The 23,405-nt window shown below is 42.0% G+C and overlaps 1 protein-coding gene across 3 annotated transcripts in view; it reads right to left on the bottom strand.

The window, feature by feature from the left end:
* The window catches only part of LOC132402258 (probable C-mannosyltransferase DPY19L4), a 91,099-nt gene that overhangs the window by 51,907 nt on the left and 15,787 nt on the right, over positions 1-23,405 (bottom strand). For all 3 annotated transcript variants that reach the window (XM_059985074.1, XM_059985066.1, XM_059985057.1), the window contains exons 3-6: positions 19,105-19,226; positions 10,757-10,847; positions 9,179-9,300; positions 4,215-4,360 (exon numbers count right to left, since the gene is read on the bottom strand). In XM_059985074.1, coding sequence (XP_059841057.1) covers positions 4,215-4,360; positions 9,179-9,300; positions 10,757-10,847; positions 19,105-19,226 — 481 coding nt within the window. The remainder of the gene's footprint in view (positions 1-4,214; positions 4,361-9,178; positions 9,301-10,756; positions 10,848-19,104; positions 19,227-23,405) is intronic.

The raw sequence follows: 23,405 nt of genomic DNA, 5'->3' as shown, positions 1-23,405 counted from the left end.
AAGTTAGGAGTACATTACAGGACAGAAGCACAATACAGGACTTTCAGCCCACAATGTTACACCTATCCTTTAACCTAACCCTCCCCACCTACAAAGCCCTCCAATTTTCCATCATTTATATGCCTATTTAAGAGCACAAATGCCCAAATGTATCTACTACCATCAATGTAGGGCATTCCACATACCCACCACTCTCTATACAAAATATTTATCTCTGACATCCCCCCAATACTTCCTTTCAATCACCTTAAAATTATGCCCCCTCATATAAGCCATTTCTGCCCTGGATTTTAAATAAAGCTGTGACGTTACCTTGCAGATCTTGAATTTAATCCCCTGAACAATGAAGGCGAACACACCGCAGGCCTTCTTAACCACCCTATCAACTTCCCTGGCCACTTCAAGGGAAGTAAGCAAATACCAATAATCGCAGAGCAAACGGGTAACTCCTCTGTAAAATAGTACTATGAAGAACTTTACTGTCGGATTCCAGATGGAACCTCGATTTAGTGCAGGAATTCCCAACCATTTTTATACCATGGACCCTGCTCAGTAACCGAGGGATCTGTGGACCTCAGACTGGGAATCCCTGGGTTAGTGCTTTATCCAAAAGGGAACACCTCGCCCAGAGAAACGAAGTTCAAAGTTCAAATTAAATTTAGTATCTAAGTATGCATGTATCAGAGAATCAAAATCAGGTTTGATATCACTGGAATATGTCATGAAGTTCATTGGTCTGTGGCAGCATAATAATAAAAATCTATAAATTACAATAAGTGTATATTAAAAGTATAAACAAGTGGTGCAAAAAGAGAGAAAAACTAGTGAAGTACTGTACATGGGTTCATTGTCCATTCAGAAATCTGACGGCAGTGGGAAAGAAGCTGTTCCTAAAACACTGAGTGTGTACCTTCAGGCTTCAGTACCTTGATAATAGCAATGAGAAGGGGGTTCACCCAGGGTGATGGGGGTCCTTAAAGATGGATGCTGTCTTTTTGAGGATGTCACTACATATAACTCTGAGATTCATTTTCTTGTTGACATTAACAGTAAAACAAAGAAATACAACAGAATAAATAAAAAGCTACACACAATTAATGTGTAAAACAATGCAAACCGTGTACATTTAAAAATATCAAATAATAAATGGATAAATAAATAGATAGATAAATAAATTAATGAATGAATGAATAATATTGAGATGATGAGTTGTTGTGTCCTTGAAAACGAGTCCATAGATGGTAGAATCGGTTCAGTGTTGGGGTGAATGAAGTTATCTTCGCTGTCCTTTAGTGCACGTGAAGTTGCAATCTGACTCCTTCATCCCCCACACGAGCACCTGGTTGTGGTTTGAACCCCCAGCATCCTAACTCAAAGCGGAAGTGTCACGTAACTGTTTACAAATACAGCAAAAAGGAAGCAGGGAGGAAAGTTCACTGAGGACACTACCCACTGTGCAAACTACTTTTTCTAAAAGCTTCCTTCTGGAAAATGTTAAGATTATTAAAACAAAAACTTAATGCCATCTTAAAATGTCCTACTCCAAGCAGTTAATCAGATCAATCATTCCAGTTAGCCCTTACTCCCACCCCTCTTACTTATTATCTGTCACTGTATTTATGTATTTATCACATTTTATTCTATATCTGAATTTCCCACTTTATTTTAATACAATTTTTTATTCTTTACAACTGTTGAATGTTGTTTTTTTTTTCATTGCATGTTATGCTAACACAGCACAGCAAACTCCTTATACAGGGGGTTCCGGTTTCTTGGGACACACCTGGACCAGAACGCTTTGGCCCAATCAAGCGACAGCTCCGATAAGCCCAAGTTTCATGGAAATAGTTAAAAAGGTATACAAAAGACAATCTACCATTTAACGGAGGAACAAATTATGTACTTAAGTGAAATACAGAACAAATTAGAAATGTAGGAAATACTACCACAGTACTATAAAATTGTGTATTAGTTCCTAAAAGTTATCTGAAAAATTATGCAGTGTACACTGACAATCTTTTTTGATTGACTGTAAATGAACAAAATCAGCACAGACACCTAGTGCAGATAATGGAGAGTCTTCATCCTCCAAATCTTCACTTTAATGTAACATCCTTGACCCCTGATCCTTGAAAGCACAAAAATCCTCAGTTTAATTTCACTACCAAATGAGATTTTAAAAAAACCTTTTAAAGGATGACTGCCAAAAGCTAGATCAGATTCATATGTCAATCACAACATATAGTGAATGTGCTTTTTGCATTAACAACCAGCACAACCTCAGGATGTGCCTGGGACAGCCTGCAACTGTTGCCACACATTCCAGCACCAACAGAGCATGTCCACATGTTCAACAAAACAACACAAGCAACAACAAGTACAACTCGTTAATTTGACCATTTGAAACAAGACATCAGCAGTCACCTCACAATTCAGCTGCAAGAGTCATGTGACATGTCAGTAGAAGGTAAAATATGGACATTCTACTCCAATTAGGACAATGTCTACATCAAGGCATATGGAAAGCAAAAATCCACTTTAATGCAATTAGACCATAAGACATAGAACATACAGCACAGGAAAAGGCCCTTCAGCCTGCAATATTGTGCTGAACCAATTAACTTAGTAATCAAATTGCCAACTAAATTATCTCTTCAGTTCCATCATGGGCACAAGCCTCCGCAGCATCCAGGACATCTTCAAGAGCGACGTCTCAAAAGACAGCATCCATCATTAATGGCCCCCATCACCCAACACATGCCCTCTTTTCATTGCTACCTGAAGACACACACTCAACAATTCATGAACAGCTTCAGATTTCTGAATGGACTTTGAGCCCATGAACAATTTCACACTACTTTTATTTCCTCTTCTTCCACTATATATTTAATTTATAAGCTTATATATTTCATACTGCAATTTACAGTTTTTATTCCAATGTATTACATTGTACTGCTGCCGCATAACAAAAAATTTCATGACATCTGCCAACAATATTAAACCTGATTCTACACAATGTCCGTATCCCTCTATTTTCCTCACATTCACATGCTTCTCTAAACATCTCTGTAAAAGTCCCTAATGTTTCTGCCTCTACCACCACCCCAGGCTCACATTCCAGGCCCCCACCAGTCTCTGTGTAATAAATATCTACTTTGAGACTACCCCCTCTCACCTAAAACGCATGCCCTCTGGTACTAAAAATTTCAACCCTGGGAAAAAGATATACATAAGTCATTCAGCCCATTGAGTCATAGAAGCAGGGCCTTTGGCCCACCTAGTCCATGTCGAACCATTTAAACTGCCTACTCCCATCGCCCAGCACCCATACCTGTCTGAGACGTTGAAGTGCTGGAACGGACAGCAGATTTTGGACTCTGGATCATGGTCTCCTTGTGGGCTTTGCTATTGCTTGCGTGGTGAGTGGTGGGTGGTAGGGGTTGATGCATTTGCTGGAGTGAGTGGGGGATGTGGGGGGGGTGATGTTTTGCTGCTGCCTGCATGTGGGGGGAGGGGGTTTGGTTCTAAAATTTTCTGTTCATCATTCTTTGGGGAATTTTTTCTGTTTCATGGATTCTGTGAAGATCAGGTTGCACACTGTATGCACTCCCTGAAGTTAAATTGAACCACTGAACCATCCATGTACCTATCCAAACTTCTCTTAAATGTTGAAATCGAGCTTGCATGCATCACCTGCACTGGAAACTCATTCCAACTCTCCCGGCCCTCTGAGTGAGAACAAGTCTACTCTGCCATTCCATCATGGCTGATTTATTATCCCTCTCAGCGCCATTCTACAGTCTTTTCCCTTTAACCAATGACACCCTTACCAATCTAGAACCTATTAACCTCCGCTTTAAGGGCAGCACAGTAGCGTAGTGGTTAGCACAACGCTCTGCAGTACAGGCAACCCAGGTCCTGTAAGGAGTTTGTACTTTCACCCCATGACTGCATGGGTTTCCTCGGGGTGCTCCAGTTTCCTCCCACAGTCCAAAGACGTACCGGTTGGTAGGTTAATTACTCGTTGTAAACTGTCCCATTACTAGGCTAGGACTAAATCAGGTGATCACTGGGCAGCTTTAAGGGCCAGATGGGCCTATTCCTCACTGTTTATATGGAATTTAAAAACTGGACCACACTAGATGGTGTTATATCCATTCATTATCCAAGTTAAACCAAAATAAATTGTAATTTCTGCTTTATTACAGTCTTACCTGTTAATAATGTACCAAATGACCGTCAGCATGCCTGCCATCCACGTCCCACTCAGCATCCAGCTCGTGACATACAGTGCAGTCACATAGACAGCTTGCAACCCAAATATAATCCCAATGTAAAAATACACAGGCTCAATGGTTTCCTAGAAAAGAAGGGAAATTCACTCAGTAACACCAGTCTTCAACATTTGTAGAAAATGAACAAGACTGAGCAGTTTCTTTGAAGATTCCATGAATAAGAGGCATAATTCAAGGAGAAAGACAGACTTAAAGACAGGACAGAAATGGCTAATATGAGGGGGCACAATTTTAAGGTGATTGGAGGCATGTATAGGAGGGATGTCCATGGCATTGGTGACTATTGCAAATTTATCCAGGGGATACATGCATCGCAGGCAAATCAAGCATTTGACATCCATCATCACTCTGGTGAAGGTAAAAGAAAGCCACTTTCCTGAAATAAGATAAAAGGAGTAGATGGTGAGGTCAATTCAGCCTGCAATTCAGCTCATTGTGTCTGCTCCACCATTTCATTATGGCTGATTTATTATCTCTCTTTACCCTATTCCCCTGCCTTCTCCCCATAACCTTTGACTCCCTTATTAAATATAATCAAGAACCTAGAAACTTCAACTTTCAAATAACATGGGCTCCACATGGCAATGAATTCTGCAGATTTACTGGATAGTAAAAACCATCAAGGGGCTGCCCTCCTGGAGCCAATAACTGGATCAGGGAATCTGGTTCTTGGATCACAGATCAATAAAATTAAAATACAAATTCTACTTAATTTTCTTTCCCTCTCTTCACAAGATAACATGTTCCTCCTTAATATGACTCCAGAAGAGATGCCAGTATCCCAGCCAATTAGTCATAAGACACCAGAGTAGAACTTGGCCATTAAGCCTGCTCCACCATTCTATCATGGCTGACTTATTAACCCTCTCAACCCTATTCTCCTGCTTCATCCTCTAACCTTTGATGGCCTTACTAATCAAGAGCCTATCAACCTCTGCTTTAAATGTACCCAATGACTTGGTCTCCATAGCTGTCTGTGGCAACGAATTTCCAGATTCACCACCCTCTGGCTAAAGAAATTCCTCCTTAGCTCGTTTCTTAAAAGGACATCCCTCTATTCTGTGTCTGTGCCCTCTGGTCCTAGACTCACTCACTATTGGAAATGTCCTCTCCACGTCTACACTATCTAGGCCTTTCAATGAAACTGCCTGAGGTGCGCAGGATGAAATTATAATTTATAACAAAATGGAATCCAAATTCTGATTTTCAATCTCATCATTCCACACAAGCAATCTTGGTCAATGAAAGGTGAAAGGCTTCAAAGCTCATGTTAAGTGGGTTATAGTAATGGGTCTCTGCTGGAATAAAACAATAAGACTTCGGTGCAGAATCACGCCATTTGGCCCATCGAGCCTACTCCACCATTCCATCATGGCTGATCTACTATCCTTCTCAACCCCATTCTCCTGCCTTTGATGCCCTGACTAATCAAGAACCTACCAACCGCTTTAAATACTACACCCAATGACTTGGCTTCCATAGCCATCTGTGGCAATGAATTTCACAGATTCACCACCCTCCGCCTGTTCTACAGGGATGCCTCTCTATTCTGAGGCTGTGCTCCCTGGACCCAGACTCCCCCACTATAGGAAACATCCTTTCCACATCCACTCCTCTAGGCATTTCAATGAAGCTGCCCAGGGTGAGGACACAAGAATTATAATTTTAAAAACTGCAAAATCCAAGATCTGATTTGCAACTTTAACTTCACTCCATACAAGCACCCTTTGTCAGTGAAAAGCTCCAAATCGCATGATAAGTGTGTTATGGTGCTGGGGTTTTCCTGCCTCTCTGGAGAAAACTGGCATTGTACATAAAGACCACGCAGACAGCTGGAAGCCCCATCTCCCCATCTCCTACCACCATTCTGCAGTCCCATGTTACTCGGGTCCCACCGCCAGCTCTTGGGTCCTTGGAGACTCCCTCTTATTCGCATCCTACCTTCCCTGAACACTCCAACCCTCTCCCTTCCTCTGACACTACCAACCTCCTTCTGCTGGGGTCATCTACTGTATCTGGTGCTCCCGGTGTGGCCTCCTTTATATCGGTAAGACCCGACATAGACCGGGAAACCACTTCGCCACGCACCCACGCTCCATCTGACAGAAAAAGCAGGATCTCCCAGTAGCTGCTTGCATTAATTCCACTTCTTATTCCTATTCTGACATGTTGCGATGAGGCCACACTCAGGTTGGAGGATTAACTCCTTATATTCCATCTGGATAGCCTCCAACCTGATGGCATGAACATCGATTTCTCTAACTTCCTGTAATTCCCCCCTCTCTCTCCTTCACTATTCCCATCCCCATTTCCCTCTCTCACCTTATCTCTTTGCCTGCCCATCACCTCCCTCGTGCTCCTCCCCTCTTTTCTTTCTTCCATGGACTTCTGTGCTCCCCTATTAGATTCTCCCTTCACCAGCCCTGTACCTCTCTCACTAATTAACTTCCCAGCTCTTTACTTCACCCCCTCCCTTCCTCCCTCCCAGTTTCACCGAGTGTTTCTCCCTCCCTTCCCTCCATCCCTTAACTCTGGCTGCTCATCTTTTCTTTCTCCTGAAGGGTCTGGGCCTGAAAGGTTGACTCTACTTTTTTCCACAGATGCTGCCTGACCTGCTGAGCTCCTCCAGCATTTTGTGTGTGTTGCTCGGATTTCCAGCATCCGCAGATTCCCTCTTGACAATGACAGGACAGCTAAGTTAGCCTCCTGGACTGGAGGGAGATGGTCAAAGAGCACTGCTAACAATTCCTGGCTTCCTATTCGGTTTCAGGGTCATTATTATCATGTACGATGCTCTTAAACCCTTCTTCTCCCTTTAACCTTCTAAATCAAGGGTTCCCAACCTGGAGTCCATGGACTCCTTGTTTAATGGTATTGATCCATGGCATAAAAAAAATCTGATCTAAAGTTCACCACCTTAAATGGTCAGCATGGTAACCTAGTGGTCAACGTTGCCCTATTGGAGAACCAGTGACCTAGGTTCAATCCCAATGTGGTCTGTAAGGAGTTTGCACATTCTCCCCATGACTGCACGAGTTTCCTCCGGGTGCTCCGGTTTCCTCCCACAGTCCAAAGTCATACTAGTTAGCAGGTTAACTGGTCACATGGATGTAACTGGGCCGTGCAGTCTCGCTGGGCCAGAAGAACCTTTTACCGTGTAAAATGGAGGAGATGCAGTTGAAAGCAGTGTTGATGGTGGAAGAAGGGAAGAAAGATCTACCCTCTTGGTGTCACTAGAGACATCATCATTATCTGCCATGTCGTCAAGATGTGGGTGATCTCGGTCTTTCCATGACCATGATTGTTGCTGGCAAATTTTTCTATAGAAGTGGCTTGCCATTGCTTTCTTCTGGGCAGTGTCTTTACAAGATGGGTGACCCCAGCCACTATCAATATTCTTCAGAGATTGTCTGCTGGCATCAGTGGCTGCATAACCAGGACTTGTGAGATGTACTGGCTGCTCAAATGACCATCCACCACCTGCTCCCTTAGCTTCACGTAACCCTGATCAGGGGGCTAAGCAGGTGCTGCACCCTGCCCAAGGGTGACGTGTAGGCCAGTAGAGGGAAGGAGCACCGTACATCTCCTTTGGTATAGATGCATCTCTGTATCTTCACCCCACCACCCTACATTTAATTATTAATATTGTGAAGATGAAAATAAAGCTATATTCAAAAATGAGGGCAGAACTTAGGAGGACGATGGTGCCTAATGGCGACTCCTTCCCTTGCACCTTTGGAAACGGCTCTATTTCTAGCTTTAATATCTCTTTTTTTCACTTTTCAAGGTTCTTTTGAAGACCCTGACCTGGAGTTACACTCTGACCAACTCTTTGCGGAAATGTGACCCACTCTCGGGGTCTCACGACTAGCTACTTTTCAATATGGCAAGGACGCAGCCTGGAAGACTAGCACGCCTTCAGGGCGCCGGATTTCCGTGGCTCTGGAAGTGGGCAGACTTGAGGTCAGAGCTGCCACCTGATGGAAGATCGAAAGCAGTGAGCTGGCTGCTGACTGTGTGCCCAGAAACCCGAGTTCTTTGGGCACAGAGCTCGAAAAAAACTACGCAACAGACTTTTAACACCAAAAGTAGGCGAATTGTTTTGTTATGTCTCCCATCCCGCTGTGAAACGGGGCACCTCTTTTCCCCGTATTAGGGAGAGAGAAAGAGGCCTCTGGTATGTCGAATACTGGGTGAACTAGTAGTCTTTGGGGTTCTGCAAGTCTGTGTCTTTACTGATGCTTTGCTGCACACTTGAGTGCTCGGTGGAGGGTGCAGCTGCTTTTTTGCTGGTGGGTGGGGGGGGGTCATTGCTTTGCTGCTGGTTGTGCCTGGGGCAGGGGGAGCTGAGGGGGTGGGGCTTCAGGGTTCTAACATCTAATTGTCATACATTCTTTGGGGTACTCCTCTGCTTTTGTGGATGTTTGCAAAGAAAAATAATTTCAGGATGTATATTGTATACATTTCCCTGACATTGAATGTACCTACTGAAACGCGTCTAAAATGCAAGATAAACATTGGCTGTGTTACACATGTGCAGAGCAAGAGCAACAATAGAGAAATGGGATTAAACGTTTTTACTGAGTAATGTTGGCCAATCTACATGCTGGACAATTCACACATTTATATTTCTGAAAGGCAGTCTCAAGGAGCAAACACAGAGCCAAATGGCCGAATAGCCACCCTCCATTCTGGACATGGAAAAATTCCTCTAATGTCATCTCTTCTTCAACATTTCCAATAACCGGGCCCACTGAGACAAAAACATGAGCAGTCAAAAGCCCGCGCAAAGAGAGTGCCTCGTGTGCATAGAAGGCCCAATCAATTCACCATGCGATTGGTCAGCCGCAGGTGCACTTGCCATATTCAGGCTGACTACATACCCGACTACCAGTAATACGATACAAAATGCCAGCAAACACCTCCGGATACAGGCCGATTTGCTGCACTGAATTAAGGGTCCTTAACGAAAGTGTCTTGTTATCATGTGTCAGTTCAAAAAATCCTAATGAGAAAAGAAGTGAAATCAAATCAACAAAGGTAAAAAAAAACATTTTCATACTGGTTTAAACAAAGTGCCTGAATCCTTTTTTATACATTACGGAACCAAGTTCTTTGCCTAATAATCTTTGGTAACACATTTATTTTTAGAGATGCAGTATGGAACAGGCCCCTCCAGTCTAACACCCAGCAGCCCACCCATGGAACCCTAACCTAATCACTGGACAATGTACAACAACCAATTAATCTTCTAACTGGTGCGTCAATGCAAGCTCGATTTCAACATTTAAGAGAAATTTGGAGAGGCACATGGACGGGAGGGGTACGGAGAGCTATGGTTTGGGTGCAGTTCGATGGGTCTAAGCAGTTTAATAGTTTGGTATGGACTAGATGGGCCGAAAGGCCCATTTCTGTGTTGTAGTGTTTTTTTGTGACACAACTCAATGCATAAAGTATGCAGACATGGTCAAGTTCAGTTGTTTTACACAACAAACATCAGAATGGGGACGAAATGTGATCTAAGTGACTTTGACCGCGGAATGACAGGGTGTATGGAGTATCTCAGTAACTATTGATCTCCTGGGATTTTCACCCACAACAGTCTCTAGAGCTTGCATTGAATGGTGTGAAAAACAAAAAAAAAAATTCAGTGAGTGGCAGTTGTGTGACCGAAAACAGCTTATTAATGAGAGAGGTCAAGAGAATAGCCAGACTGGTTGAAGATGACAGGAAGGTGACAGCAACTCAAACACGTTACAACAATGGTGTGCAGAAGAGTTTCTCTGGATGCACAATATGTCAGACATTGAAGTGGATAGATTACAATGCAGAAAACCACACTGGGTTCCACTCCTGTACCTAATGAAGTGGCCAGTGAGTGCAGATTACAATCAGAGCACCCAAAGAAAGGTTCAAGATTGATTGTTGTCATTGTGCAGTATACAGATGTAAAGGAGAATGAAATTGTCCTTACTCCAGATCCAATAAGGAGGCATAAAGTAGCAGTGCATTGGGGGGGGGGGGGGGGGTGGAATAAAGCGGGTGAGAGGGACAGTGTAGAGAAATGTGTCAGTAGGCAGTGTGCAGCGCAAATGGTAAGTGTAACGTGACAGCGAATGGAGAGATGAAGGGGGTGAAGAGGGACTGTGGAGAGGAGTGTGTCAGTGTAGGTATAAGGTGTGGAGTGTAAGTATAAAGTGGTGAGGACGCAGTGGTGGTGGGTTTGGTGAATGGATGGAGGTGTTACTCAGCCTGACTGCTTGGGCAAAGCAAAGATGCATACATATAACTTTCAAAGCAGTCTTGACCATAAGCAATGCTATATTTCCTGAAAAAGAAGAAAAACAAAACTGTATTTTCTGTGAGTTAGAAACGCTGCTAAAAACTACAAATTGTTCCAACCACTTTGCAGAATTTTCCCAAACAGAACACAAAATATATTGTAAAATTAATTAATCTACCTTCTTGGATTGATGTCGCCTGCAACATCTTTTTATAGTAGTAGTAATATAAGCCACTGTCTGCCTGAAAAGAGATTTCTCGTTCGAGATCCTAAAAGCACAGAAGTAAAGTTGGTCAGTGGGGGGTTTAACATCCTGGAATAATGACAACAATTACAAAGAGAAACCTGAAGCTGAGCGTGTCAATTATGCAAGGAAAAAATAACCAAACACCAGCAAATAATTCTTAAATTTGCACACCCTTATGTAAGTCTGTGTATAGGAGACCCCACCATCAAGAACATGAGACGTAAGAGTAGAATTATGCTGTTTGGCCTATGAATCTGCCTCTACCACCACCCCTAGTAGCTTGCTCCACGTACGTACCCACTCTCTATGTAAAGCGCCACAGTACCGTAGAGGTTAGTACAAATCTATTACAAGTTGGGGCATACCAGAGTTTGGAGTTCAGTTCCTGCCACTGTCTGTAAGGAGTTTGTACTTCCTCCCCTGTGAGTCTGTGGGTTTCCTCAAGGGTGCTCCAGTTTCCTCCCACAATCCAAAGGTTAATTGTTCATTGTAAATTGTCCCATGATTAGGCTAGGGTTCAACAGGTGGGTTGCGAGAAGGTGTGGCTTATTGAGCCAGGAGGGCCTGTTCCGCACTGTATCTCTAAATCGTGGACACCTGTAGCAAGTCACTTCTTATCCAAAGAGAAAAGCCCAAGCCACTCAACCTATCCTCAAACGACGTTCTCTAATCTGGGCCATTCTACTTGGTGATTTGTCTGAACCATAACCTTTCTACTCAGGATGACTTCCTTTGCTATATCTCTTCCAAACCTTAAGTAGCCTAGAATATCTGATTCTCAAATTTGGTCACTATCTCACTGGCATGAGTATTAGATTGGTCCAAATGCTGTGTTCATTCAAATAAAGAACTTTCATTTTTGCCTTTTTTTTTACCAGTTTTCCCTGCTCCATACACATTCATCTAATACTCTTAGATTATCATGACCAGCCTCCCCAGCAGTGAGGACATTTTCAAATGATAGTGCCTCAGAAAGGAAGCATCCATCGTTAAGGACCCCATCATCCAGGACATGCCCTCTTCTCCACTTCTTGACTGCTTCTTTTATGCTGTATATCAATCATTCAGATCATGGGTGGCCAACCTCTTACATTCCATGTGTCAAGTTTTTCACACACAAGTTCAGATGCACCATACAATTCTTGTACTCCCATTCAATTCTTGTAAAAATATGTTTATAGACATATTTAGCATTTTACATGATATACTGATTTAATATAAAAACAAGATAAACATTACTTAGATTAATTTAACAAATATATTTTGCCTTCTGATTTCTTCCTTTTTCTTAATCACATATTCTTTCCGTAACTCAGACCCAAGCACTAAATTCAGTTTTCCTTCTACTTCAGTCTGAAGTTGTGTTTTATAGTGTCTATTAAGATCATGTCTTCTATTATATGAGAAAGTGTTTTCACAAACCATGCACAATGGTTTTCCTTACGGACCTGCTATAAATAAGAACTCATTTTCCCACTGTTCATTGAATTCACACTTACTATCACTTTCTGCTTTTCTTTTGCACTGTGATGGGTAACTGAATGTAAAAACAAGGCTTAATTTTTGATAAAGTACAAAACTGCAAAGGTTCGCAAAGGACACACAAAGCACAACTCTGTTGCGCACGAGTGTCAATTGTAAACTGACTGGCAAAAACCTGCGATGCACCACTGGTGCAGACACCTGGCGCCTCAGGATCAAACAAATATCAAATGTGTATTGAACAGTTATGGAACAACTGCAGAACAAAAGTCCTCCTTTCCTAGTTCGACTCATTGAACATTTTTTAAAAATTTTAAACAGACTAATGTGAAAGAAGATATTTGCCAAAAGATGTGCAGGAAATAATAAAAACACTAAAAATAATTGCTAAGTTTTAGATTTATTCTCAGTAAAACCCATTTCTAGCTCTAAGCTACTTGAATTCCTGTTATAGATTTTTTTTCTACAGATCGGTTTTTGGTTAAAACTTTTTGCATGAGTAGGCTTACTTTTTTTTTATTATCATCACTGGAGTGCAAAGCGCAACCTCTAATCATCCAATGTGCCACTTTTGGTGCATGCGTCATAGGTTGGCCATCCCTGATTTAGATGATGGAACAGACAGCTTTGTTGCCAAGTTTGCACATGATTCGAAGATTGGTGGAGGAGCAGGTAGTGTTGAGGAAACAGGTAGGCTGCAGAAGGATTTAGACAGAGTAGGAAAATAGGCATGAAATATAATGTTGGGAAATGCACGGTCATGCACTTTGGTAGAAGTAGTAAATGTGCAGACTAATTTCTAAACAGGGAGAAAATCCAAAAATCTGTGATGCAAAGGGACTTGGGACTTGAGGAAGGCAAATGCAATGTTAACATTCATTTCAAGAGGTCTGAAATACAAGAACAGGGATGTGATGCTGAGGCTTTATAAGGCACTGGTAAGGCCTCACCTTGAGTATTGTGAACAGTTTTGGGCTCCTTATCCAAGAAAAGATGTGTTGGCATTGGAAAAGGTCCAGGGCAGTTCACAAGGATGATTCCAGGAATGAAAGGGTTATCATATGAGGAACGTTTGATGGCTCTGGGTCTGTACTCACTGGAATTCAGAAGGATGAAGGGGGGATCTCAATGAAACCTTTTGAATGTTGAAAAACCTAGACAGAGTAGATGCGAAAAGGATGTTTCCCATGGTGGGAGAGTCTAGGACAAGAGGGCAAAGCCTCAGGATAGAGAGGCGTCCATTTAAAACTGGGATGCAGAGAAATTTCTTTAGGCAAAGGATGGTGAATTTGTGGAATTTGTTGCCACATGCAGGTGTGGAGGCCAGGTTGTTGGGTGTATTTAAGGCAGAGATTGATAGGTTCTTGATTGGACATGGCATCAAAGGTTATGGGGAGAAGGCCATTGAGTAGGTTTGGGGAGGGGGAGAAAGGATCAGCCATGATTGAATGGTGGAGCAGACTCGATGGGCCAAATAGCCTAATTCTGCTCCTATGTCTTATGGTCTTCTCATTGCTACCATCAAAGAGCTGGTATAGGAGCTTGAAGACACACACTCAATATTTTTGAGGAACAGATTCTTCCCCTCTACCATCAAATTTCTGAACGGACAATCAGCCATTGAACACTACTTCTATATTTTTTTGCTCTCTTTTTGTATTACTTCCAGTACTGTGCAATAGCCTTAGGTGTATATATATCTGGGGTGCCAAAAACTTTTGCACAATACTGTATTTGTCAATGAGTTCGTAAATCTGGCAGGAGCAAAGAATGTTGGGATTGGTGAGAGTGGTGCGCCGTGGGAGGGGTGTAAGACAGGTGGCAGAGCAAGTGTGCTGGGGCGTGGAGTGCCATGGGTGCACCCACACCAGCCTCGAGTCACCAGGCAAGGTCACTTGATTCCCAACAACTGACTTATTGATCATCACAGAATGTCTCCCTCTCCTCTCTCTTCCCATTTTTCCAACTGTGAAGGCCTTGCTAAAGTATATTTCCCTCCATAGGTGCTTTGTGGCCTGCTGATACCTTCCAGCATTTTGTATGTGCTACTCCGGATTTCCAGCACCTGCAAAATCTCTTGTGTACGAAAAAATTAATTAACAGCTAGCTCTCCAAGGCACCAAAAATCTCATCAGCCATGTAATCACACCTTAATGAAGAAAATTACTAGAGAAATGAAGGTCCCTCAAGACCACCTGAAACCAGCATCTTTCATCACAAAATACAGCAGAGAAATGGGGGACTGATGCAACCTGGCTGAAAGACAGCAGCAAGAATTGGAATCAGGTTGCAAGACACTACAGTGCCGCCCCGATATCTCAGACAGAAGTGTGGGTTTTCTTTTGCCTACGACTTCATGTATGCACGTCTGAACTTTCTCCAGCACCATTCACAATCAATCCACTCCCCGCAGTGAATTATACTGTATAAAAAACTGTAACATACTAACAGCAAATTCTCTCTAGCAGCTTGAAACAAAACTGAACATTCAGTCATGCTAGTGAGGGTAAATTGGGTCAAACAATGACTCCTTTTAAATAGAGTTATGAAGCTGTATAGTACAGGTGGCACAGCAGTGTAGTAGCTGGTGCAATGCTATCACAGTGTCAGCAGTCAGCTGTACGTTCCCCTGGTGACTGCGCAAATGCAAGTCTTTAGAGAGGCTGCAGACGAGACTTAGACCATAAAACCATACGATTGGCCCGACAAGTCTACTCCACCATTTCATCATGGCTGATCCGATTTTCCTCTCAGCCCTAATATTCTGCCTTCTCCCTGTCTACCTTCATGCTCTGACCAATGAAGAATCTATCAACCTCTGTCTTAAATATACATAAAAACTTAGTCTCCACAATTGCCTGTGGCAAAGAATTCCACAGAATCACCACACTCTGGCTAAAGAAATTCTTCCTCATCTCCATTCTGAAAGCACACTCCTCTATTCTGAGGCTGTGTCCTCTGGTCTTAGACAGTCCTACCATAGAAAACATTCTCCCCATATCGACCTCCTTTGAATCCAATCCAATTTCAGCACATCCTTTCTCAGATAAGGGGGCCATCTGGTCCAGGAGACTTATTTACCTTCAGGCCTTTCAGTTTCCCAAGAACCTTCTCTCCAGTAATAGTAACATCACACATTTCATGCTCCCTGACACCTGGAGCTTACATCATACTGCTAGTGTCTTCCACAGTGAAGACTGATGCAAGATACTTATGCAGCTCATCTGCTGTTTTGTTTGTCCCCCATTATTAACTCTCCAGTATTGTTTTCTATTGGTACAATATCCACTCTCACCTCTCTTTTACACTTTTATGAATCTGAGGAAACTTTTGGTATCCTTGTTAGTATTATTGGCTCGCTTTCTTTTGCATTCTATCCTTTCCTTCTTAATGACTTTTTTTGTTGCCTTCTGTTCTGATTGGGATCAGCTTCCCAATCCTGATTCCCACTAATATCTGCTCTATCATATGCCCTCTCTTTGGCTTTTATGTTGGCTTTGACTTCTTTCACTAGCCACGGTTGTGTCATCTTTCCTTCAGAATACTTCTTCCTCTTTGGGACGTATATATCCTGTGCCTTCTGAATTGCTTCCAGAAATTCCAGCCATTGCTGCTCTGCTGTCATCCCTGGCAGTGTTCTTTTCCAATCAATTCTGGTCAACTCCTCTCTCATGCCTCTGTAATTCCCTTTACTCCACTTTAACATGGAAGCATCTGACTTTAACTTTTCCTTCTCAAATTTCAGAGTGAATTTGATCATATTTTGATCACTTACCCCTAAGGATTCTTTTACCTCAAGCCCTCTAATCAAACTGGTTCATCGCACATCACCCAGTCCAGAATAGCTGATCCTCTAGTGGGCACAACCATGAGCAGCTTTAAAAAGCCATCTCCTCGGCACTCTAAAAACTCCCATCCTGGAATCCAGCACCAGCCTGATTTTCCCAATCTATCTACATATTGAAGTTCCCCCATGACTATTGTAACACTGCCCTTTTGGCATGCATTTTCTATCTCCCATTGTAATTTGCAGGCCACATCCTCACTACTGCTTGGGGGTCTGTATACAACTCCCATCAGGGTCTTCTTACCCTGGCAGTTCCTTAGCTCTATCCACAATGATTCAACAGCTTCAGACCCCATGTCACCTCTTTCTAATGATTTGATTTCATTTTTTTTTAATCAACAGAGCAATGCCCTTCCCTCTGCCTTCCTACTTGTGCTTTCAATACAATGTGTATCCTTGGACATTAAACTCCCAGCTATAATCTTTCAGCCATGATTCAGAAATGCCTACAACATCATACCTGGCAATCTGCAACTGTGCTACAAGTAAATCTACCTTATTCTGTTACTTATTTACCAGGATGCTGCCTGGATTAGAGAGAATGCCTTTTGAGGAGAGGTTGAGTGAACTCGGGTTTTTCTCTTTGAAGCGAAGGAGAACAAGAGGTTACTTAATAGAGGTGTCCAAGGTGATAAGAGGGATAGATTGAAAGGGACGTAATTTCGAGATATCGGGAGGAAAGTATTGGGTTGGGGGGGGGTGTTTGCTTTCTCTCACACAGGGTGGGTGCGCAGAATGTGCTGCCAGGGTGGTGATAGAGGCAAATAGATCTGGGCATTTAACATGGATGATAGAAAAGTGGAGATCTATGTAGGAGTGAAGGATCTGATTGATTTTAGAGTAGGTTAAAAGGTCAGCACAACACCATGGGTCGAAGGGCCTGTATGTACTGTGCTGTCATGTTCTGTGTTATCATACTAGGAAACTATTCAATAGCCTTATAAAATAAGAGGGAGATGACAGACATAACTTTCTTATACAGAGAGTGGTGAGTGCGTGGAACACCCTGCAAGGTGTTGTGGGAAAGGAAGATGCACGAGGGACATTTAAGAAACTCTTAGGTAGACACATGGATGATAGAAAAATGTTGGGTTATGTAGGAAGGAAGGACTAATTCAGGGATGGCCAACCTATGGCGCATTGCACCCCAGTGATAATAATAAAAAGTAAGCCTACTCATGCAAAAGTGTGGTGTGTGGTCAAGTGGTTAAGACGTTGGACTAGCGATCTGGAGGTTGTGAGTTTGAGCCCCAGTGACTTTATTATTTCGTGCACATCTTTTGGCGAATGTTATCTTTTTTCAGATTGATCTGTTTTCAAGTTTAAAAAAATGGTCAATGAGTCAAACTAGGAAAGAAGGACTTTTGTTCTGCAGTTGTTCCTTAACTGTTCAATACACGTTTGATACTTGTTTGATCCTGAGGCACCAGGCTTCTGCACCAGAGTTACGTTGCAGGTTTTTGCCAGTCAGTTTACAATTTTGTACATTATTGAAAATTAAGCCTTGTTTTTACATTCAGTTACCCATCACAGTGCAAAAGAAAAGCAGAAAGTGATAGTAAGCGTGAATTCAATGAACAGTGGGAAAATGAGTTCTTATTTATAGCGGGTCCATCAGGAAAACCATTGTGCATGGTTTGTGAAAACACTTTCTCACGTAATAGAAGACATGATCTTAATAAACACTATAAAACACAGTATCAGACTGAAATAGAAGAAAAACTGAAGCTAGTGCTGAGTTACGGAAGGAATGTGTGATTAAGAAAAAGTAAGAAATCAAAAGAAGACAAAATATATTTGTTAAATTAAGGTAAGTACAGTCGGCCCTCCTTATCCGCGGGTTCCTCATGCACGGATTCAACCCACCGCGGATCAGGAAAACCCAGAAGTTCTCTCTCCAGCACTTGTTGTTTGAGCATGTACAGACTATTTTTTCTTGTCATTTTCCCCTAAACAAAAGTATAACAACTATTTACATAACATTTACATTCTATTAGGTATTATAAGTAATCTAGAGAAGATTCAAAGGTACAGGCAGTCCCGGATTATGAACAAGTTCCGTTCCTGAGTCAGTCTTTCAAGTCGGATTTGAAGTCAGAACAGGTACATCTGGTATTATGTAGCCTCAGTTAGTAAAACGTTTGTCTTAGTACATAGCATATATTTTACCTTTCTATGCATATAAAACACTTAAGAAACATATGTATTTCAATAATTAAACCACTGTGTTGCTTAGTAATTATTGTAGCTTTCATCAGGGCAGGGCCTTTCATATGCTCATTTGTTCCGATTCTAAAAATTGTCCTGATCGTTGACCGACTGTAGTCAAATGCTTTTCCAATGACCGATGGCGTTTCACCTCTTTCCAATCGCTTTTATTACCTCCACTTTATTTTCAATCGTGATTATTTTCATGAACAGAAACACTGCGGATTCAAAGCTGTGCCAGGTCCTAAAGTCCACCACACTGAAACAGGTTAAATAAGGTCTGGGGTTCTGCTGGGTCCTAAAGACCACCATATGAGACAGGTTAAATAAGGGACTTAAGCATCCACGTCTTCTGGTATCCGCAGGGGTCCCGGAACCAATCCTCTGCGGATAAGAAGGGCCAACTGTAATGTTTATCTTGTTTTTATATTAAATCATTATATCATGTAAAAATGCTAAATATATCTATATTAACATATTTTTACAAGAATTGAACGGGGTTACAAGAGTTGTATGGCGCATCTGAACTTGTGCGTGAAAAAACTGATGCATGGAATGCAAAAGGTTGGCCACCCCTGGGTTAATTGCTCTTAGAGTAGGTTAACAGGTCAGGACAACAATGTGGGCCGAAGGGCCTGCTCTGCACTATTCCATGATCATCAGGAAAGGATCAGGAAGAAGAAATTTGACATTATTCTAAACAGAATACTAAGTAAACATCACATTTTACACATAATCTCACCTGTCTGCTAGAAAACCAGAATTTTCTTTCATGAAACGTAGAAAGGTACACAGCGTACAACATTCCGCTCGCAATGGCTGCCCAGCTGCCAAAGAAAACCTTTGCCCACTGATGAAGGGCCGCTGCAAAACAATTTAACAGCAAGTACTTAATTCTTGGACTAATATGAATTCATAAGTCTCACACACTGGATACATACTTTTGCATAAGTATATGAAATAATTAACAATGGAATCAATGTAATTAAATTTATCAATTAATTAAGCTTTTTCACCTTCAAGGGTTGAAAAAGTGCACATTAGATTTATTAATAAACTCACTATTTACAAGTTAACATTGAAATTATAACTGTGTTATAAATATGTACAATCACAATGAGACCCTAAGACAGAGAAGCAGATTTAGGCCATTCGGCCCATTGAGTCTGCTCCGCCATTCCATTATGGCTGATTTATTAGCCCTCTCAATCTTAATCTCCTGCCTTCTCCCTGTAACCTTAGACCCCCTGATCAATCAAGAACTTAGCAACCTCCACTTTAAATATACCCAAAGACTTGAACACCATAGCTGTCTGTGGCAATTAATTCCACAGATCCACCACCCTCTGGCTAAAGAAATTTTTCCTCATCTTTGTTCTAAATGGACGTTCTTCAATTCTGAGGTCATGCTACACCTCTCAGTATTTAATGGGTTTCAATGAGATTCCCCAACCCATTCATCCAAACTCTAGTATGCCCAGGCCCAGAGCCAACAAATACTCCTCGTGTTTACCATTTCATTCCCAGAATGATTCTTGTAAACCTCCTCTGGACCTTCTCCAATGGCAAAGGGTCCAAAACTACTTACAATACTCCAAGTGTGATCTGACCAACGCTTTATAACACCTCGCTGTTACATTCTTGCTCTTGCATCCTACTCCTGTTGAAATGAATGCTAACATTTGATTTTCCATCCTTACCATCAACTCTACCTGCTAGATAACCTCCCAAGTCCCTCTGCACCTCTGATTTTTGAATTTTTTTCCCATTTACAAAATAGCCATGCTTCTACCAAAGTGCATGACCATGCACATCCCTGTTAAATTCTATATGCCACTTTCTCCAATCTATCTGCAGACTCCCTTCTTCCTCAACACTACCTGCCCCTCTACACATCTTTGTATCTTCCAATATCTTGGCTACAAAGTCATCAATTCTGTCATCGAAATCATTGATATACAACGTGAAAAGAAGTAGTCCCAATACCAACTCTTGCTGCACACCACAATTTATCAGTAGCCAACCAGAAAAGGACCCATTTATTCCTACTTTTTCCCTCCTGCCTTTGTCTATTCTACCTGTTATTTCCTCAAAGAATACCAACAGATTTCTCGGGCAGGATTTCACCTTTAGAAAACCATGTTGACTTTGGCTTATTTTATCATGAGCCTCCAAGTATTCTGAAAACTCATCCTTAATAATAGACTCCAACATCTTCCCAACTGCTAAAGTCAGATTAACTGGCCTATAGTTTCCTTTCTTCTGCCTTCCTCTCTTCTTGAACAGTGGAGTGACATTTGCAATTTTTCAGTCATCAGAAACCATTGCAGAATCTTTGAAGAATCACTAGATTATTACTAATACCTCCACAATTTCTTCAACTACCCTTTTCAGAACACTGGAGTGCAATCCATCTGGTCCAGATAACTTATCCACCTTCAGGCTTTTCAGCTTCTCAAGTACCTTCTCCTTAGTAATAGCAACGGCACTCAGTTCTGCCCCCCCCAAGACTCTCATGTTCCTGGCATTCTGCTAGTATTTGTCAGTGAAGACTGATACAAAATAGTTATTAATTTCCTCCATTTCCTTGTCTCCCATTACTCTCCAGCAACATTTTCCAGTGGTCTAATATCCACTCTCATCTCTCTTTTACTCTTTATGTATCTGAGAAAACTTTTTTTGTATCCTCTTTTATATTATTGACTAGCTTATCTTCATATTCCATCTTCCTCTCTTTATGGCTTTTCTGGTTACCTTCTGTTGGTTTTTAAAAGCTTCCAATTCTCTACCTTCCCACTAATTTTTGCTATATTATATACTCTCTCCTTTCCTTTTATGCTGTCTTTGACTTCCCTTGTCACCCACGGTTCCCTCTAGAATACCCTTTAGAATACTTATTCATTTTTCGGATGTATCTAGAATACCCTTTAGAATACTTATTCATTTTTCGGATGTATCTGTCCTGACCTTCCAAAATTCCTCCATGGTTGCTGTTCTACCATCATCCCTGTTAGCATCCTATTCCAATCAATTTAGCCAGCTCCTCTCTCATACCTCTGTAATTCCCTTTACTGCACTGTAATATAAATACATTTGTCTTTAGCTTCTCTTTCTCAAATTGCAGTGAATTCTATCATATTATGATCACTGCCTCTTAAGGGTTTCTTAACCTTAAACTTTCTAATCAAATCTGGGTCATTACATTAACCCAATATAGAATTGCCATTCTCTTGAGGGCTCATCTACAAACTGCTCTAAAAAACCATTACATAGGGATTCTACAAATTCCTTCTCTTGGGATCTAGCAGCTACCAGATTTTCCCAATCTATCTGCATATTGAAATCCCCCATGATTATCATAACATTGTCCTTTTTACACACCTATTCTACCTCCCATTGTAATTTGCAGCCCACATTCTGGTTACTGTTCTGAGGTTTGTGTATAACTCCCTTCAGGGTCTCTTTACCCTCGCAGTTTCTTAACTCCAACCTTAAGTATTCTACATCTTCCAATCCTATGTCACTTTTGCCAAGGGTTAGATTTCAAATTTTTAACCCTAACCTAACCCTCTGCCTACCTGCCTCTTCCTTTTGATACAATGTATATTCTTGGATTCTACCGACTATGATCTTCTTTCAGTCACGGCTCAGAGTTGCCCACAAAATCATACCAGCCAATCTCTAACTACACAAGATCCTCTACCTTATTCCATAAACTGAGTTCAATCAAATAAACACCTTCCAACTTGTGGTCATCACCCTTTATGATTTTGGCCGCTTGTTACACTTTAACTCAACCCACTGACTGCAATTTTGTCTTATCATCTGCCTGTCCTTCCTCACAGCCTCACTGCACAATGCATCTACGTATACACCAGCTGCTCCATCCCCATCTGCTTCTCATCCCCTTGCCAAATTAGCTTAAACCTTCCCAACAGTTCTATCACACCTGCACACAGGGATATTGGGCCCCCTTGGGTTCAAGTGTAACCTGTCCCTTTTGCACAGGTCATATCTTCCCCAGAAAAGACCCCAATGATCCAGAAATCTAAAACTCTGCCCCCTGCACCCAATCCTCAGCCACACATTCATTTGCCAATCATCCTGTTCTTCCCCTCACTGATTGTGGCATAGGCAGCAATCAAGAGACTGCTATCCTGGAGGTCCTGCTTTTGAGCTTTTTAATCTCTCTTCAGGATCTCCTCCTTTTTCCTGCATAAGTCATAGGCATTAATATGCATCCTGATTTCTGGCTGTTCACCCTCCTCCTCTAGAGTGCTGTGAACCTGATCTGAGACATCCCGGAATCTGGCACATCCCGGTGTTCCTTTCCTGCCCACAGTACCTGCAATCTGCTCTTCTAACTATGGAATGCCCTCTCAGCACCACACCCCTTTTCTCGTCCCTTTCCTTCTGAGCCACAAAGCCAGAATCAGTGCCAGAGACCTGGTCGCTGGGGCTTCCCCCGATAGGTTTCTCCCCCCCATTATCCAAAGTGTATAGATATTAAGGGAACAGCCATAGGTGTACTCTGCACTGTCTACCTATTCACTTTCTTTCTCCTGACAGTCATCCAGGTACCTGCCTCCTGCAACTTAGCGATGACTACCTCCCTATAGTTCCTATATATCATTTCCACAGTTTCTCATATGAGCCAAAGGTCATCCAGCTGCTGCTCCAGTCCCTTTAACAGTGGTCTCTAAGGAACTGCAGCTTGATGCACTTCGTGCAGATGTACTTATCAGGGAGACTGGAAGTCCCCTGAAGTTCCTACATCTCTCACAAGAAACATATCACCACCCCAGATCCATTCTCAGCTCACCAGCAATGTACTAACAGAAAACAATATCTTACTAGAAATTTTATTTCTTATGTAGAACCTCTGCCTGTTCTCGCCCAAGCCTGCTGAGCCAAAGCCAGACCAGTGGCCACTCCGCTTATATCTCCTTTCATTTTACTGGCCCTGTGCTGATTTCAGCCTGCTGAAAGCTTCCAAGCTCTTTTTAAACTTCACACTAAGGTACGAACGAGCGATTCCTCACG

Source organism: Hypanus sabinus, chromosome 1 (assembly GCF_030144855.1).
Source record: "Hypanus sabinus isolate sHypSab1 chromosome 1, sHypSab1.hap1, whole genome shotgun sequence".
NCBI lineage: Eukaryota > Metazoa > Chordata > Chondrichthyes > Myliobatiformes > Dasyatidae > Hypanus > Hypanus sabinus.
The sequence above is the reverse complement of the archived record's forward strand: the minus strand, read 5'-3'. Positions and strand labels throughout refer to the sequence as shown.